This window comes from Eretmochelys imbricata, chromosome 1, assembly GCF_965152235.1.
Source record: "Eretmochelys imbricata isolate rEreImb1 chromosome 1, rEreImb1.hap1, whole genome shotgun sequence".
NCBI classification, from domain to species: domain Eukaryota; kingdom Metazoa; phylum Chordata; order Testudines; family Cheloniidae; genus Eretmochelys; species Eretmochelys imbricata.
This window is the reverse complement of record NC_135572.1, coordinates 54,117,786-54,135,629: the sequence shown is the minus strand read 5'-3', so window position 1 is coordinate 54,135,629 and position 17,844 is coordinate 54,117,786. Positions and strand designations below refer to the sequence as shown.

The 17,844-nt window shown below is 39.5% G+C and overlaps 1 protein-coding gene across 1 annotated transcript in view; it reads left to right on the top strand.

Annotated features, from left to right (window-relative positions):
- Positions 1 to 5,363: 5,363 nt before the first annotated feature.
- Positions 5,364 to 17,844, top strand: part of POSTN (periostin) — a 48,283-nt gene continuing 35,802 nt past the window's right edge. The window contains exons 1-6 of the mRNA XM_077806591.1: positions 5,364 to 5,485; positions 6,948 to 7,046; positions 13,881 to 13,945; positions 15,154 to 15,311; positions 16,020 to 16,184; positions 17,371 to 17,517. Coding sequence (XP_077662717.1) covers positions 5,364 to 5,485; positions 6,948 to 7,046; positions 13,881 to 13,945; positions 15,154 to 15,311; positions 16,020 to 16,184; positions 17,371 to 17,517 — 756 coding nt within the window. The remainder of the gene's footprint in view (positions 5,486 to 6,947; positions 7,047 to 13,880; positions 13,946 to 15,153; positions 15,312 to 16,019; positions 16,185 to 17,370; positions 17,518 to 17,844) is intronic.

Below are 17,844 nucleotides of genomic sequence, written 5' to 3'. Positions count from 1 at the left end.
CACACTTTCCCAACAATGCTTAATACAAGCAATATTAGGCCAATGGTTTATGCACATTATAGGAATATTAGGGTTGGAGGTCAAAGTTATTCATCCCTTTTAATTATGTTTTCATTTGGCTCACAAAGGCCTCAATTCTGCACATTCTTACACATGTCAATCACAACCATACTATTTCTGTAATGTTCCTAACTGTTCTCCTAAGATTGCCTGAGGTAAGCTTTGTCAGGAAAGAGCGACTACATAAAAAAACCAAACAAACACATGGCTACTTTGCCATGGGATTATTCATGTGCTTACAGTTAGGTGTATGTATAAATCTTTCCAGGACTGCACAAAACCATTATTAGACATGGCTAAATCTGTGTCTGTCACCATGTCAACAGCTTCCTTGAACAGTGTTTGTGGAATCTCATGCAGCCACAAGATAAATGAAATTCAGTTTTCCACACTTTGCTCCCGTGAAGAGATGAACAGAAGGGTGACCTGCATTATTCGGATTTTTACAGGAGTGTACGTTTTTCCTCCCAAAACTTTACATCTCTGTTGCTTTATTTTTAACATAACCTTTGTCCATATTACTTATCCAGCAAATGAACAGTAAAATGACATGTCACTAGGGATGCTACAAATTAAGGTTGATTTTTTTCTAAATGGAACTAATTAATCTGACTCAATTAATATTTATGTTTTTCACCACCATTTGCCGTGCTGTCTTACCACCTTTGGGAGCCTCCTCTGATATTAAAGCAGCTATATACTAAAAGTGAGGCATGTAGTATTCATTTTAAATTCATTTTTAAGCATTTGAAATGGAAATGAGAGTTACTTAACACTGATCTTTACTCTTTACATATGAATGGAAAGCAAAAAAGGTCTTGGGATTGCTGTGATTTAATGCTTAATATGGGGTCTACACTCCCATTGGTACATTTGTGCAGCTCCTATTAGCATTAGAGAACTGCAAACCAGCAATAGATGTTAGAAAGGGATTTCTGCCTATGAGTCAAGTCCCAATACTTTCCCTACAAGCCAGCAGAAAGCCATCCATACAAAGTCCATTCAGCTGGGGTTCTATGGGAAGCGGGGGGGGGGGGGGGGGTTAGGAGAATCTGTCTAGTCAGATGTGAGGAAGAGCCTGAAAATAGTTGCCCTATCCAGCATACTCCTCCTCCAAACCTGGAGGATGTTCCTCTAAATGCATGGAACCCAATGTTGCTTGGAGCAGCATTGACTTCCACCTCATGCTCAGTGAGCCCCACTGAAGTTGTCACAGTATAAGCAGGAAAGGGAACAAGGAGAAAATGACTTCTAAGTTGGGCCCTGCTACCAACTGGGAGGGGAAGTTGGAGAGCAACTCTGACGAGCTTGCTGCAGGGATGGAATTAGATTTCCCCGAAGTCCTTAGCATCCTTGAACTCGTTAAATCTGCATCTCTTTTAAATCAAGGTTTGAATCTCATTTCTGTTGACCTTAATATTTAAGGGTTTGGGTTTGTTTTTATTTTAAATGAGATTCGAAGGTTACACATTCGTGTGATCATGATACCGACTGCAGTTTAAAAGTACAGCCCACTGTGGAACAGGAAATGCATAAGAAGTTAAAAACCAAATTCTAAGTGCAAATTCAGCCCAATTCAATAATGAACGAAAGGCATTGGCACTTTATGGCTGTTCTATGGTAAATTAATTTGGTGAACTCACTTTAGTTCTGAGTCACAAAATCATATGTTGCACTAATTGGCAACCTTTTTGGAAGTCTAGAAAGCCAAGGCAGAATGAGCATAGAAGAGTCACTTAACCTTCATATCTCATAGTTTGCCCATCTATAAAATCATAGAATTGTAGGAGTGGAAGGGAACTTGATAGATCGGATAGTCCATTCCATTACACTGAGGCAGGATTAAGTATTATGTAGACCATCCCTGACAGGTGGGAACATTAATATTACTTACCTACAAAGGTTAATTAATTAAGGTTTTATATATAGTGGCTCTGGTAGGCACAGTCAGAGTTGTGAATTGCAATGGAGAGGCCTTGCAACTGGGACTTTTCCCAGAGACCAGAGGGTGATAGAAGGCTTCCAAGGCACTAGAGGGAGCATGCCAAGGAGAAGTTCCTATACTTTCTATTTTAGAGTTGTACCATATGCTTGCCCCATCACTGTCCCTGGACCACCAGCTGGTATGGCAGAGGCAAGTTCATGGCCTTCGCTCTTCCCCTTTGGAGGGACTAGGGATACTGATGACACTGGCAGATATGACAAGCATTGAAATTCTGTCTGCAATAGAGAAGGGCTCCCTATACTTTCTCCCTGCACTTTATGTACCTGCATGGTGTCATCCAGAATCTGGTCCTTTGAAGACATAAAGTGCTATATTGGTTCAATGTATTATTATAATCCTGAACTATCTTCTCCTTCTTAGATATGGTCCCTCCTTGTATTTATGCTTAGGGAAAATCCCACTGTCTCTGCCCAAGCTGTACCTGTTCTATAGTGAAACAGAGGGCTTCAGTCACAGGAATGTCAATCCAACATTTTTCATGAGCACTGCACTCTCCTGCACCACACAGATACACACCTGTTTGTTTAATTTCAAAATGTGATAATTACCTATTTTTATTTCACTTTAATGGCAGGATGGTAGGTCTTTTGAACTTAGGGTTAAGACTTTACCCATTTTCATAAATGATGGATTATTAATTAAAACTGTATGCATATATTTGTTTAAAATATTCTAAAAACATTTCTGGCTTGAAATGGAGAAATTTGCACTGATCTGGGGGTCAGAAACTCCGGTATTCCAGTCCAGTCCTCTGACACTGACTCACAATGTGCCCTCAGTCATGTCACTTCACCTTTCTGCCCCAGTTCCTTCATTTATTAAATAAGATTGACACTTAAGAACATAAGAATGGCCATACTGGGTCAGACCAATGGTCCATCTAGCCCAATATCCTGTCTTCCAACAGTAGCCAGTGCCAGATGTTTCAGAGGCAATGAACAGAATCGGGCAATTATTGAGTGATCTATCTCCTGTCATTGAGTCCCAGCTTCTGGGACACCCAGTGCATGGCATTGTGTCCATAACCATCTTGGCTAATAACCCTTGATAGACCTCTTAACTTATCTTCCATTAACTTATCCAATTCTTAAACCTGATGCCCAATAATTTCATTGGGTGACCCCCTGGTTCTTGTTTTATGTGCGGGGAAAATAACACTTCTCTATTCACTTTCTCCACATCATTTGTGATTTCATAGACCTCTGTCATACCTCCTTATTTTCTAAACTGAAGAGTCCCAATCTTAATAATCTCTCATAATATGGAAGCTGTTCCATAGCCCCTAATTATTTTTGTTGCCCTTATCTGTACTTTGTCCAATTCTAATATTTATTTTTTGTGATGGGGCAACCAGAACGGAATGCAGTATTGAAGAAGTCATATAGTGGCATTATGATATTTGTCTGTCTTATTATCTATCCCTTTTATAATGATTCCTAACATTCTGGTTTTTTGACTGCCAGAGCCCTCGTGTGATCCCTTCGTAACTCATCCCAGTCACCTTTGGACAAAACTGTCTTAAGTAACTTCATATCATCTGGAAACTTTGCTACCTCAGTGTTTACCCCCTTTTTCCAGCTCATTTATGAATATGTTGAACAGCACTGGTCCCAGTACAGATCCCTAAGGCACCCTGCTATTTACCTCTCTTCATTGTGAAAACTGGCCATTTATTCCTACCTTTGTTTCCTGTCTTTTAACCACTTACTGATCCATGAGCAGACCTCCCCTCTTATCCCATAACTGCCTACTTTGCTTAAGAACCTTTGCTGAGGGATCATGTTGAAAGCTTTCTGAAAGTCCAAGTACACTATCTCAGCTGGCTCACCCTTGTCCACATGCTTGTTAGCACCCTCAAAGAATCCTAATAGATTGGTGTGGCCTCCCCCACCTGCCTCATAGGAGGCTTGTGAGAACTACTAAGGCCATATTTACACTAGGGATGCTATAGCACCATAGATATGGTGCCGTAACTGTGCTACTGTTACCCCGTAGTGTAGATGCAGACTACAGCGATGCAAGGTGCGTATTTCTGTCACGGTAGGAAGTCCATCTCCCTGAGCAACAGAAGCTAGATTGATGGAAGCATTCTTCCATTGACTCCACCGTATCTGCACTGGGGGGGAGGGTGGCATGGCTATGGCACTCCGGTGGAGAGGGGAGGGAATGGTGGATTTTTCACACCCTGAGCACTGTAGCTATTATCAGCCTAAGTTTTAAGTGTAGACCAGGCCTCAATTAATGTCTGTACAATGCTCAATGTAAATACTAAGTATTATCATTCTTAAATGAATTCACTAGTTAAGCTATTATTAAATTATATTACTAATTAACAAGTGTGTTACTATCACTTTTTCTGATCACACAAACACTATCTCACGCTAGTGTCATTGACAAGCGTTGATAGTGCCATTAATCAGTTTCACTGATAAGATGACTGAACTCAGGTTACAATAGTGAACACACAAAACACAGTAAAAAAGCAAGGTATAGCTCTGTGAGGCAGAGACAGTATCTCCTTCTTGTGTTTCTGCCACACCTAGCACAGTGACAGGTTTCAGAGTGGTAGCTGTGTTCGTCTGTGGCAGCAAAAAAACAAAACCGAGGAGGACTTGTGGCACTGTAGAGACTAACAAATTTATTTGGGCATAAGCTTTCGTGAGCTAAAACCCACTTCATCAGGTACAGCAGGAAGCTATATATATACACAGAGAACATGACAAAATGGGTGTTGCCATACCATACCTTTACAGTTGGTATGGCAACACCCATTTTGTCATGTTCTCTGTGTATATATATATATATATATCTTCTTGCTGTACCTGATGAAGTGGGTTTTAGCCCACGAAAGCTCATGCCCAAATAAATTTGTTAGTCTCTAAGGTGCCACAAGTCCTCCTCGTTTTTTTTTTTTACCTAACACAATGGAACTCTGATCCCATCTGAGGCAGCTGGATGCTTCTGTATTCTAAATATCAAATCATGAATCATGGTCTAAAATTCCTCTAACTACTCTGCTGTTTTAAGCGTCAACTGAACAAAATGATAAACATCAGCTCTTTACAGAATAAAGAAAATTAGTCACCGTGGTGGGAGAGGGGGACGACGCATGCTTTGTGTGTTTTGTGAATGGTATTAATTCAACTCATTGAAGCTGGCAGTTTGAAGTTGCTATTCCTGGAAGAGTCTCAGGTTGATACAACGTTCCCTCCCACAACCCTGTAGCATGTATATAAACTGTGAGCTCTCCAGAACTTTTTGCCAGTTCTCTCGTTAGACTAGGCAGGAGGAACTAAGGATGAAGATCCTTTTTTTATCCACCTTCTCCATTTTTTTGTTGTCTGCTTTTGACCCAGCAGACTCTTCTGCTCATTATGACAAGATTTTGTCCCACAGTCGAATCAGGGCACGTGAGCAGGGGTAAGTACAGGTTTTCTCTTTTAGAATACCTTAACAGGAGTGTTTTAAAGTTCTCTCCCCCACACCGATCTCAAGATTAGCCAGAATATTAAAATGAGATTTGTGCACGGTAAGTTCTTACTGAGTGTGAGTCAAATATATTCTTTCTAAAATGCATGTGTTATGAAATATATTTCCAAATTATTTTTTGTGGAAAAACCATGCAAAATAAAATTAAATAGTGTTAAACTTTATGAACTGTTTGAAAGCTAAAGATTATATCTGAAGAGAAGCAAAATGCATGTGTTTCAGTATCATTGAAGATCATTATAGTTTACAACAGATATAATGTGTGATCAGCTATGTTTAACATGGCCCATCAAATATTTTACGAGCATTAGTGTATATTCCACAACATGTACTTTTTTTTTTCTCATAGTGAGAAGTATGAACTCTACCTAATTCTCTGGTCATTTGTAAATGCACAGAGTATTTTTCAAAAGTTCAGTTCCCACTTAAGCTTTATAATAATGTTGCAGAGTAAGACACTGAAATGCAGTGATCAGAATTTATTTATTTTAACAAATTGTCTCAGGGTAAATATTAAGCAGTCTACACATATCTGTTTTAAGATTTATTAGTAAAAGATAGTTTAGCTCTGTGGGCTTGTTTGTTTTTTTTAATAATCAAAAGGATTCCCCCCCCCACACACACACACACTTACAAGATGAACTGGACTTTGTAAAATAAGGGTTTAATGGTTTCCTCTTTTGAAAAATCTTCTGTTCTAACACTCCAACAGATAAATTACTGTAATATATAAATTAGAGACAAAATGGAAATTTGCTTTTGAAGAAAAGTTATAAAGTTACGTTACAAAGTTTTCCTTATTTGAATTTTCTGGGTTTTTTGTATATGGCAGTTTACCCTTTGGTCCTGTGTAATTATTAGACTGTTTATTTAGGTGCTCTTGGCATTCCAGACAGTGGCAATCCAAATAGCTGATAGAGTTACTGAAGATGGGGTTCCTTACCGGACAAAGAAAAAGTAGGCTTTCTGCCCTTCCCCCTCTCCATGACATACAGCCACACAGCTGTGCACAAGCTGAACTTTGATGAAAAGAGCTCGGCAATAGTCACAGTTCAGTCCCTAGTGGATGGTAATTTACTTCGGGAAAAAAAAATGCAATGCATAATAAAGCTTGATTAGGCACAGCTGGCAGTGACTGTTCATTAGACATACAGGGCTGAGCTGGCAGACAGGGGGAATCACCTCTTGCTTCTGGGGAGTGTGATCTTTCCAAAGAACTCAGCAGGGCGGTGTCAGGAGCTTGGATGGTGGTTGACTGAAATCACACCTGCTCTGGGAATCAGGACCAGATGTTCATTTCTGGCTCTTGTCCATTGAATACTGTATTCAAAACTATTGTTAATCACACTTTTTCAAATATGTACAACAACTTTATGTGTTTTTTTTTCTCCAGTCCAAATGTCTGTGCTCTTCAGCAAGTTATGGGCACCAAAAAGAAATATTTCAGCACCTGCAGAAACTGGTATCAGGGAGCTATCTGTGGGAAAAAAGCGTAAGTGCTATTTGTTACCTGACTATCCACTATTTATGGAAATGGAATACTTACAGAACTCTACTTCCTTAGAGGCATATTACATACTTGCTTCAAATGCAGATCTCCCATTGCTAGCAATGGCAATTTGGAAAATGACATCACAGTACAAAGCATTTAAAATTCCAAGTGCTTTCCAAATAATCCCCTCAACACACATTAATTAATCCTCACAACACACATTGAAGGATGGTAGAACTGAGACAGAGGGCTGAAGTGACTTGTCCAGTTCTACAAAGGGAGCAACTATCCAGGCTGGGGACAGAAATCAGTATTTCGTGGCTCCAGTCCTGTGCTCAGACCACACCTTTATCTATGTACATGGAACAAGAATAGAATATTCCTAAGGATTTGCGGAAGTTATTCTGTCTGTTGTTTACTAAGTCTAAGTGATTTTGGTGTCTTTTTAGTACCTTAGAGAAATTTGTTTCTTTACATTTATTGTAATTGTGACCTCATAATTTCAAGATGAAATCAGTTGTTTCATTATCCCATGATGCTGATAACAAATTTCACTTCCAGGACGTAACATCAGTCATTAATTACTCCACTTCTGGCCATGCCCTGTCTTTGGGGCATACTCACCCAAGCACCGAAAACCCAGTGCAGAACTCTTCCTGCACTGCTTTTCTTGGGGCTGCGGCCATGAGTGACTAGTACAGCTGGTTAAATCAGTATCCTTAGAAAAAGGTATTTAACACATTCTGCCACTGTAGAGGCACTAAACGATTCAATTAGTAATTTTACAACAACCCACCTTTTCTTTAGCTGTTGAACTACTATTGGTTGGATAATTTATTCAGCAACTATGGCAAAAATCATTAAATATGTTATTTGACTATTCATCTTTGTCAGGCAGATGGTAGATCTAAGATAAGATTTTCAAATGCGCCTAAGTGACTAAGGCATCTACGTTCCATTTTCAAAAGTGATTTGGGCACTTAGGAGTCTTCATCTTATTGAAAGTCCATGGGACATGGTCTCCTAAATGCCTAAAATACTTTTGAAAATGGGATTCATGCAGTAAGTCACTTAGATGCTGTTGAAAATTTTAGCCATTGCATTAAAAAAAAATAACGATAGCAAACACCCAGAACAGAAAGTGACTGACATTTTCCAAGCCATTTAAAGAAACATTGTCACTTTCCTTTACTTAATGGCTATTTTCAAAGCCAATTAAACATTAGAGTCCATTTTTAGCCTTTGCTTTCAGCTTAAACCAGAATTCCTAAGTAAGCCCCCAAAGCCTCAAACACCCATTAATCAATTTATTTGGACTTCAGTAAGTACTCACAACCTACATTGTTGCTATTGGACATTGTGCACACATTCAGAGAAGCGTAACCCTTCAGGAGCTTAGATGTCACGGTGACGTCCATGACATAAATGCCTACACAAGTGTTCTTCTCAGTGTCACAAAACAGTTGTGAATTCACGGTAGCTCAGCAGACCTGAAGCAGCCTTGTATTATGGTTGCTACTGGTGCTGTTAGACGCTCATGAGACAGTTTTGCATTTCTTGAGATTCCTGACAGATTCTCATCACATCTTGTGGCACAGTACTGGAATGGCCCCTGAGGAAAAAAGAGTGGGAAGAGATGGAGGAGGAGGAGATGGCTTCCAGCTTTTTCTTTATCAGAAAATATTTTTCAGCAATGTGTCAGCATAGCATAGAATTATGGGGCCAGTTATGGTTTTGATACACTAATCAAGCAAAGTTCATAACATCGAGTCTTGTGGTGGATATATTCCAATAATTCTGATCTCTAAGGTCAGTTGAGATAATAGGGCTAAAATCTGGGCCCCACTGAAGTCCAAGGAAAAACTCCAATTGACTTTAATCGGGCTAGGATTTCACCCTGTGCTTTCTGTCATTGTAAACTTCATATTTGCTCCAAGAGCCACGGATTAACACCTGTATGATATTAACATTATTATGAAGGATACAACGACATTCTCATCAGAATAGGCACAGATACCCCTTTGCATCTCCAGAAGCTTCTCTGGAATATTATTTAGCATCTAGAATTCTAACCCTCCCATTTTGAGTTAGACTGATGTTTTCGCAAGGTTTTTTATTTCTGCAGCTGAGTCAGGATCTGTCTCCCCTTTATGCAATTTGATCAGCTCAGTTATGCATAAGATTGGGGGATTCTGTGGAGACAATGTAGTTTAATTTCCACGACTCAGACTGGTGCTATAGAAGTTGTGTTTGATCATCCTTCCAACTACGAGCCTGGGTTTCCCAGGCACTTTACTTTGTTTTGTGGTCTTTCTCCCTTCCAGTCTTTCCTTCTCTTCCTGACGACATTGTAATGCAATACTGACACCCATTTTCTTCAGAGAACATGCTGTAAATTGTCCAAGATATTTATTCACCATTTATGTAAAGCCTGCCTTATCACTGTCTTCTTAGCAGAGCACTTTCTTTCACTAGTGACACATTAGGGAGAAGGATGCTTCCTGAAAATGCTTTAGACTGAACTTCTTTGGACATCTTCAAAGCTGATTTTGGAACGTTAGCTGCCTCTGCAGACTAACTGCTTCATTTATGTCATGTCTTGCCAATACCCTCTAAGTGAAAGACTGCTGAGTGTTTTAAGATGACATAGAGAATCGTTATTCAGCTGAGCCACAGTGGTAGCCTGAGGTTTTTGGGTTTTTTTTTTTTTGTGGCCAGAGACATCATGATGTGACAGAAGAAATATTTTGAGGCCATGAAGAGATTTTACAGTACTCAAAATAAGATTCCTTTAGTGTAGTTTGGACTCATTGACAGTGAGGTTACACAAAGGTATCACATACATTCTGAGCTCTGCTTTGGCACTTTCTGAGTTGTGCAAATGCTAGAAAGAGTAGGTTTGAGGAAGACTGTGGACTGGATTTGGATTAAATGATAGGCATACTGGCACTTTTTGTGTGGTAACAGTAGAACATTTGGTATAATTTAGATGTGCCTAAAGTAATGTAATTATTAACAGGAGATTTTGAACAATGCCAAAAACAGAACTACCACCAGTCCTAAACAGATTAATTTGCTTCCTTCTCATTTTCAAAAACAATGTTATTTCTTATAGTTATAACACTTCCATGGTAACTCCCTTCAGATTGTATACACTGATCCAGAAAATGTACAAAAGATACCAAAAGGATCTACATTCTATCATTTCCCATCTACAACTGTATTTACAAATTCCCCAGCTGAACTACTGACCTGAGGGCTCTGTAGAAACAGGGGCCCTACTGGATCATAAAGGTGTTTGTAGTTTTAATAGTATATTATGCCTGCTAACAAGACAGATCATTTGCAAACAAGCCTCAGGGCCACTTTGAGCTATTCCAGCTGCCAACAGCCCCAAGAGGATGCTTGACTATCCATAGATATGCCCTGGCCATGCCCCCTTTTTCCTTGGGAATGCCTTTTATCCCTGGGGCTGAGATGGGAGTGGCATAGAGCTGGTTTTCTTTACTTAGGAATGCAGCATTACATCATTATCGAAGAGTCACTTCTCTTCAGTAACATCACATCATGTGCTGAATTTGCAGAATTACGTAGCTGAAAGTTTTTTGGAGTGCAATATTAGTGTAAAGGCAACTTTGCTTTGGATTTTATACAATCTCTCTCTATAGTGGAGGGCAAGGGGGCTGTGTTCTTTTTTCCCCCTCTAAATTGTCCTTCAACCTGAAAGGTGCTGAGCAACTGCATCTTACATTGATTTCAATAGAAGCTGCACGTTCCTCCTACCTCAGCATCCAGCTTATTGACAACCCTCACTCTATCGCATCTACCGACACTTCATAGACATTTGATACATCAGCTTTCTAGTTGCAATCAACCATGAGGGAACATATGGCTTTGGATACTAAAAGTAAGAACTTGCCAGATTTGAATTACTAGCAGTCCTCAGAGGAAGCATGCTGTAAGTTAAAAGGAATATGATAGCCCAAAGGTATTGCCAGAGAAGCATTCCCTTTGTCCATTGTGCTCTTTAGCCAGTTTTCTGCCTCACATAAATTGTACTCATATCAGACTCAGTCTTTTCTCTGCTGAATATGGCGAAGAAGAGTAAACATGCAATGTCTGATTGGTGCTTAGTCCCCCTTTTCCTGTTATCAAAACCTAAGTGAGATGTCAAAACACATAGGATATTTTCCGGTTTCCTTTTGGAATATTTTCTCTCTGAAAGAAGTATATTTTCTTATAACAAAGCAATTCCCTGGATGGCAGATGCATACTAATTGCTGGTTTGGGACAGGGATTCCGCAAGAGCCAGCTTTCGTCTGACTCTAGCATGGGTGAGCAGGAGGCATGGGAGGAATGGTGCAAGGAGCCCTCTCCTCACACTTGTGTGCCTTGTGAAAGGGTTAGGAATCACTCCAAAAGTGTATCTTTGGGTGCACAGGGTGGGAGTAAGAAGGACGATAGTTGTACCCACAGTGAGAGAGCGGATTTCACTATTGCTGCTTGCTCGGGAGTCAGGGGAAGGCACAATCCTTCTCCAAACTAAATCAAGGGCGTAAAGGGAATTGTCATCCTCCACAGAGAAGTATATTACAGACTGTTGCACAAAACTTTTTTGAAGCTTAGTTAGAATTGTCTTGTGTAAGGTTTAGCCCAGCGTTTCCCAAACTGTGTTCCGCGGAATACTGGTGTTCCGCACAATGTGAATAGGTGTTCTGTGAAAGAATTGTAATTAAAATAAAGGGTCTTGCACTTGATTTTTGTACTACTTTATACACGCTTTCCAGTTAGAAATTGTTATTTTAAATTTGTATTTTTGCTTTGTTTTATAAAATAAAATGTATTTGAGCATAAATAAAGCAATTTTTTATTTGAAAACCAAACGACTACAAAATAATATTATAAGTCTTCTGTAAATATATACCAGATGTTCCGTGGCCAAAAAAGTTTGGGAAACACTGGTTTAGCCAGCTGAAAAATAAATAGATTCATTTAAAAATCAGATTAAAAAGAGAAAATAGGGAGTCAAACAACCTACATTCATAGCACAAACAAATCTAACATGGCAGAGCAAACTCTCTATAATGAAAAGCTCTTTGTTCTTTATCAGCTCTCACTTTGCAATAAATTATGTAGCTCAGAGTCTCATTTTAAACTCATGCTTTGTAATGTAGTTTTTATTCCAGTCTGCTTTCATTTTTAAGTGTCTTCAAATAGATTTTTATCCCGGAATTCTGAAAATTCCAACTTTCAAGTAATTTGAGCAAGCCATTTAGTTTAGTGTATTTGTTGCTAATACTTTGTCAGCTCTAACTCATTACAACAACCTACAAAACCCCACATAGCTGTCTCTAGGAAGCTTCCAGCTTCAAAACTGACATCATTGAGCCACATGCATTAAAAAGACATCATGTAAAGCTCTGATTGCATGTTTTTCTAGTAATTCAGTCTGCAGTAATTACTTTGAAAAGCAATAACTGCAAAAGAAAGAGTTTAAAGGTTTAGTTACCTTTCCGTTTCAGTAAGTCCATATAATTTCCTGGGTTTCTTTATCCTCTAGCAACCACATTCATCCTTGCCATAACTCCATTCACTTCAGTAGAGTTGTGCTTATTTACAGCAGGGCTGAATTTGGTTAAAGATGTCTATTTTAAAGCTGTTACTTCCTTCAAATCAGTAAGGTACAATAAAAAGCAATCCATAATGCTGAATGAAACACTACATTTAGCACCAACCCACTTCTGAGTACAGTTTGTACATACAAAGGTGAGGCGATTTCCTTGAACAACTATACATCAGGCACTATCCAATTTCCAGGTCAACTCCATCCTCCCCTTCATGGCTAAGCTCTTACTCCTGCCGCCTTCACTTCCTCTCTGCTAGCTCTTTCCTTCGTTTGTTACAATCTGGCTTTCACCCTCTCTACTCTAACTAATGAGACTGCTCTCACTAAAGTTACCAATTACCTTTCCCTTGTCTTCTCCATATTCCTTGTTTTTTCCACTACTTTCAACATAACCAGGCAATCTTTATTGATTCTCTTCTTCATTGGCTTTTACAACACTGTTCTTGAATAGTTTTCCTTTTTACCTCTTGCATTTCTCTTTCAGTGTCGTCCTCAGTGGCTCCACCTCCTCCCACTTTCTGTCAGCTTCCCACAGGGCCTATTCCTAACCCCCGCCTTCATTCCTTCACATTATCCCTGGGTTTTCTTATTTGCCTTCATGACTCTAATTCCCATCAATTTACCCTTCGCATTTAGACTATTGCCAAAGCTTGGCACTTTTTTCCTTTACATCCACGCTGTCAAAAGCGTGTCCATGCTTTGATAATCCTCCCCATCCCTTCCATCCTTGGTTCTTTTGATCCCTCCTGTAATCTTCTCTTTGGTTTTTCAATCGCTTCTCTCCTAGCCAAAATGTCACCATCAGATTCATTTTCTTCACCTGTTATTGCAATCACATCATTCCCCTTTACGAGTCCCTTCACTAGCTCCACTTCCTCCCCCACATCTATTCCAAGCTCTTTGTCAACCTTCATGACTGTGGATGTGTTGAGTATTTAAAATGCTACGTAGCTACAGAATACAGTACAGTGGAACCAGTTAATAGTGTCTAATTTGATACCAACAGAAAATAGATTTGATACCAACATTGTCTGATTTGATACCAACATTGCTGAATGTTAAAAAAAATAAGATGATTAGATAACTCTAGCCATAGAAACTGAATAGAAGTAGATAATTTGTAAAAAAGTAAAACTAAGATAATTAACTGTAATTGGTGTCATTTCGTTTGTACTTTATTTAATCTAGCTTTTATCTATACCCTACAGAACTGTCTTGTATGAATGTTGCCCTGGCTACATGAAGATGGATGGAATGAGAGGTTGCCCGGCAGGTACAGTCTTAGATGCACATGATCTTTACATATGGGACCCATTCTAACACAGGAGATTTTCAGAAGTGGTCCGTAATTTTGGGTGCCCAACCTGAGACATCTAAAGCTTATTTCTCAGAGGGGCTGACTGAGCATCCACAACTTCATTTGATGTCCCTGAGTGTGGGCAGCACCACTGGAAATCATCTGCAAGGTGGTTGACGTTGGACACCGAACACTGAGACATTCATAATTAGAGGCCACTTTTGAAAATTAAAGCCCAAACCCTTAAAATACGAACCTCCCCACTATGGATAATCCTGGCAAGTCTTTGCCCTGCTGATATGTTGGGTTCCCTGGCAACGGAAATACCACAGTCCCACTGTGTAAGGGGACAGGATTTGGGGAACTGTACAGGAGGCATGCATGTCTTGTGCAGTGTGGAGTTCCCTGATGTGTCACTTATGTAGTTGCTTGCAGTGGACCAAGCAGCATTAGGTAGGGGGAGGGATGGTGCAAAACCAGGTATTGGAGGTGAGATGGCACCAGAGTCAAGGGGAGGGATGGGTATTAGGGGTGCATAACAGGTACCAAGGGCTACTCAGTAGAATTGGCTGGTCATACGTTTTCCAGTGGAACATTTTTTCATGGGAAAATGCTGGTGTCAAAATCAAAACTTTTGCAGGAACTTTTCAATTTTGTCCACTTTTCCTATAGAAACCAAGCAGATTTTCAAAGAGAAAACTATTTGGTTTTCTGCCTGCTCACTTGTCTCATGGGCTGCCAGGATTCTGGAAGCCCTGGGAGCCCTAACTCAAGCCAGAGTTGTCAGGACTTCTAGACTTCTCAATAGCCTATCAGATGGGCAGCCGGGGCTCCAGGCAGCTCGGGGATTTCGTTTAGAAAAAATCAAATCAGAATGTCATTTACATTTTTTCTAAACAAAAGTTTCAGACCTTCACTTCTCCACATCTTGGGGTGGAGAATTCCTCCCATCTGGATATTTGTCGAGTTATTTGTTCTGGGCACTATCTGCAATGAGGATTTGGCATATATTGCAAATTCTACTTAATTTGAACCCCAAACTATGGAATTTTAAAAGCAATGTTTAGTTAAAAGGATTTTAATAAGATGATTCTCTCCTCCCGTTAAAACAGTGGTAATAGGTAATGATTTTGAGAGACTGACCTGTCAAAGAATTTACAGTACTCTTGTCTTGTGTATTTTAGTTGCTCCTATTGATCATGTTTATGGTACCCTGGGCATTGTGGGAGCAACCTCTACTCAACGTTATTCTGACATATCAAAGCTGAGAGAAGAGATTGAAGGACGGGGATCATTCACATTCTTTGCACCAAGCAATGAAGCTTGGGAACTGTTGGATCGAGTAACTATATATCTCTATATACACACACACACGTATATATATTAATGTTATGAGTACTTATTTTTGTATCTACAATAGCTGTGTTTTAAACCACATTAGAAACAATGAAGATTTTTTTATATATCAGAGATAAATATTGAAACTCAATTACTATATTATTCTAAACTAAACTATGCTTAAGGAACACAGATATTTTACATTTTTAAAAAAAATTCTAGAAACAATGAACAGCTGCAAAGGATATCTGTTTGAGCACCGTCAAAGAGAAATTGTTTTTTGTTGCTCAGCACCCTGAGTATTTTATGGTTGGATGCTTTATAAATACAATTATCATTATTAGTCTTGTCAACATAGCTTTGGGAATAGTTTTGAAAACTGAAGCAATTCCAGTAAGGGAGGGTGACAGACACTTTTGTGGGTGACTGTAGGGTACTTTCCTAGAACTACAATGTTAATCCACTACTGAACCAAAAAAAAAGCTTGAATGCCTTGCTTATGTAATGAGGCCTGCTGTCTTTGATACTGAATCAGTCTAGGGAATCCTCTAGCCAGCTGCATACCAAAAAAGTATGTAACTGAAGTAATTTACGTATTCAAATGAAATACACATTCAAAAATATATTGAAAGCATATTTTGTGGCAAAGAAATCTGTATAACTAACTGATTAAGATTGTCCAGGAAATGTCTAACTGAATCTTCTTCCTCAGGAAATTCATAGTAATTTAATTGACAATGTAAATATTGAACTGTACAATGCCCTCCACAACCATATGGTAAACAAGCGTATGTTGACAAAGGATCTTAAGAATGGCCTGACTCTTGTATCCATGTACAATGATCAGCAACTCCTTATTAATCATTATCCTAATGGGGTAAGTTTATTTCCATAAGCTTCTTTTATACCGTATTTCAGAGTGGTCATTTTCATTAATAACTCTGGGCATTTTTTTTTTTATTTATCTAATGAAGAATTGAGAAAGTCATAACGAGATTATCACTTGGCATGTCAGTTATACATCTTACCTTACAAATGTTAGGAATACAGAATAAATCTGTCCATTAAAGGACTCTTTCATAGACTGAAGGCTAATTGCTAAGAAAGGACTGGGTAACAAGAGGTATTTTTTATTTTAAGAAAGTTGTAAAAACACGGAATGAACTTTCCTCTAAAGAGGTAGCCTTTTGTGGATAGTACAGATTATCCTCCTGCTAAATATCAGCAGTTAGATTTATTACATGCTTTTTTCATATATTACTAAATACATTTTAATAAGATTTTTATTCCAATTGCAGCATGTGACAGAAATATTTAGTCATAGAAGAAACACTTATATTATCTTCCTAGATGGGATTTAATTTTTATAAACCAGGATTCCCAAAGTAAAGTCACTAGTATTTATTTTCTTAAATTCATAGAAACTGCATGTTAGGTTGGCACTTAAATTAGTGTAAACCAAAAGCAAGAACCATTTTAACTATTCAGGGATATGGAACGCTAAACAACTGTCATATGGTTGGAAATCAAGATGACCTGCACAAGTTGCTGTATTGGTAAATCTAAGTGCACAGGTGCTGACTTTTGTTTTTGCCAGTTGGTTTGCTCCTCTTGCCCCTCCCCCTTTGTGAGCAGTGGGCAGGTTGTTGGAGGGAAGAGGCTGAGCGGGGTGGGGCCTTGGGGCAGAACATGGGCCGGGCCTGAGGGGAAAGAAGCCAAGCAGGGACGGGGCCTGAGGGGGCAGAAGGCTGAGTGGGGGCAGGGCCTTGGGGTGTAGTGGGGGCAGGGCCTTGGGGCAAAGAGGCCGAGTGGGGGCAGGACCTCAGGCAGAGCTTGGGCAGAGCAGTGGGTGGGCGCATGGTCTGGACGCTGGGGCCTACAGAAGATCAATCCAGCCCTGCAAGTGCTGAGCACCCCAATTTTTTTCAGTGGGTGCTTGAGCCCCACAACACCCACAGAGTCGGCATCTAAGGCTAGGTAGCTGTCCTCCTTAAAAATAAATTATAAGAGATAGGATGCCAAGTCAATGCTGAATATTCTACTGTTCAATTCTTTAAACATAGGTTGTTACTGTTAACTGTGCCAGAATCATCCATGGCAACCAGATTGCTACAAACGGTGTCGTTCATGTCATTGACCGTGTCCTGACCCCTGTTGGAAATACCATTCAAGAGTTCCTTGAAGCTGAGGATGATGTCTCATCTCTTAGAGTGAGTGGGGGGAAATAAAATGCTAACAAGCTTCTTTGGCTTTGTAATTTTCCTTTCTTTTTTTGTTGTCTTAGATGTAAGAAAAGATTATTAACACATTGTTAGGGGAGTGAAATGAACCAAATCAAGGACTAGTCCACCAAATGATACAAGGTAGAAGAGCTGTATATTTTTTCATAAGTGCCTAGTCCTGCTTTTGTGACAGTCTTGTAATTGATGTCACAAGGCCAGATTCTGGCACCCTTATTCGCAGTGAGTAGTCCTTACTCCTTGAGTCCTGGGGCTGTTCAGAAAGTAAGGTATCACTCAGTGTGAGTACAGATCACA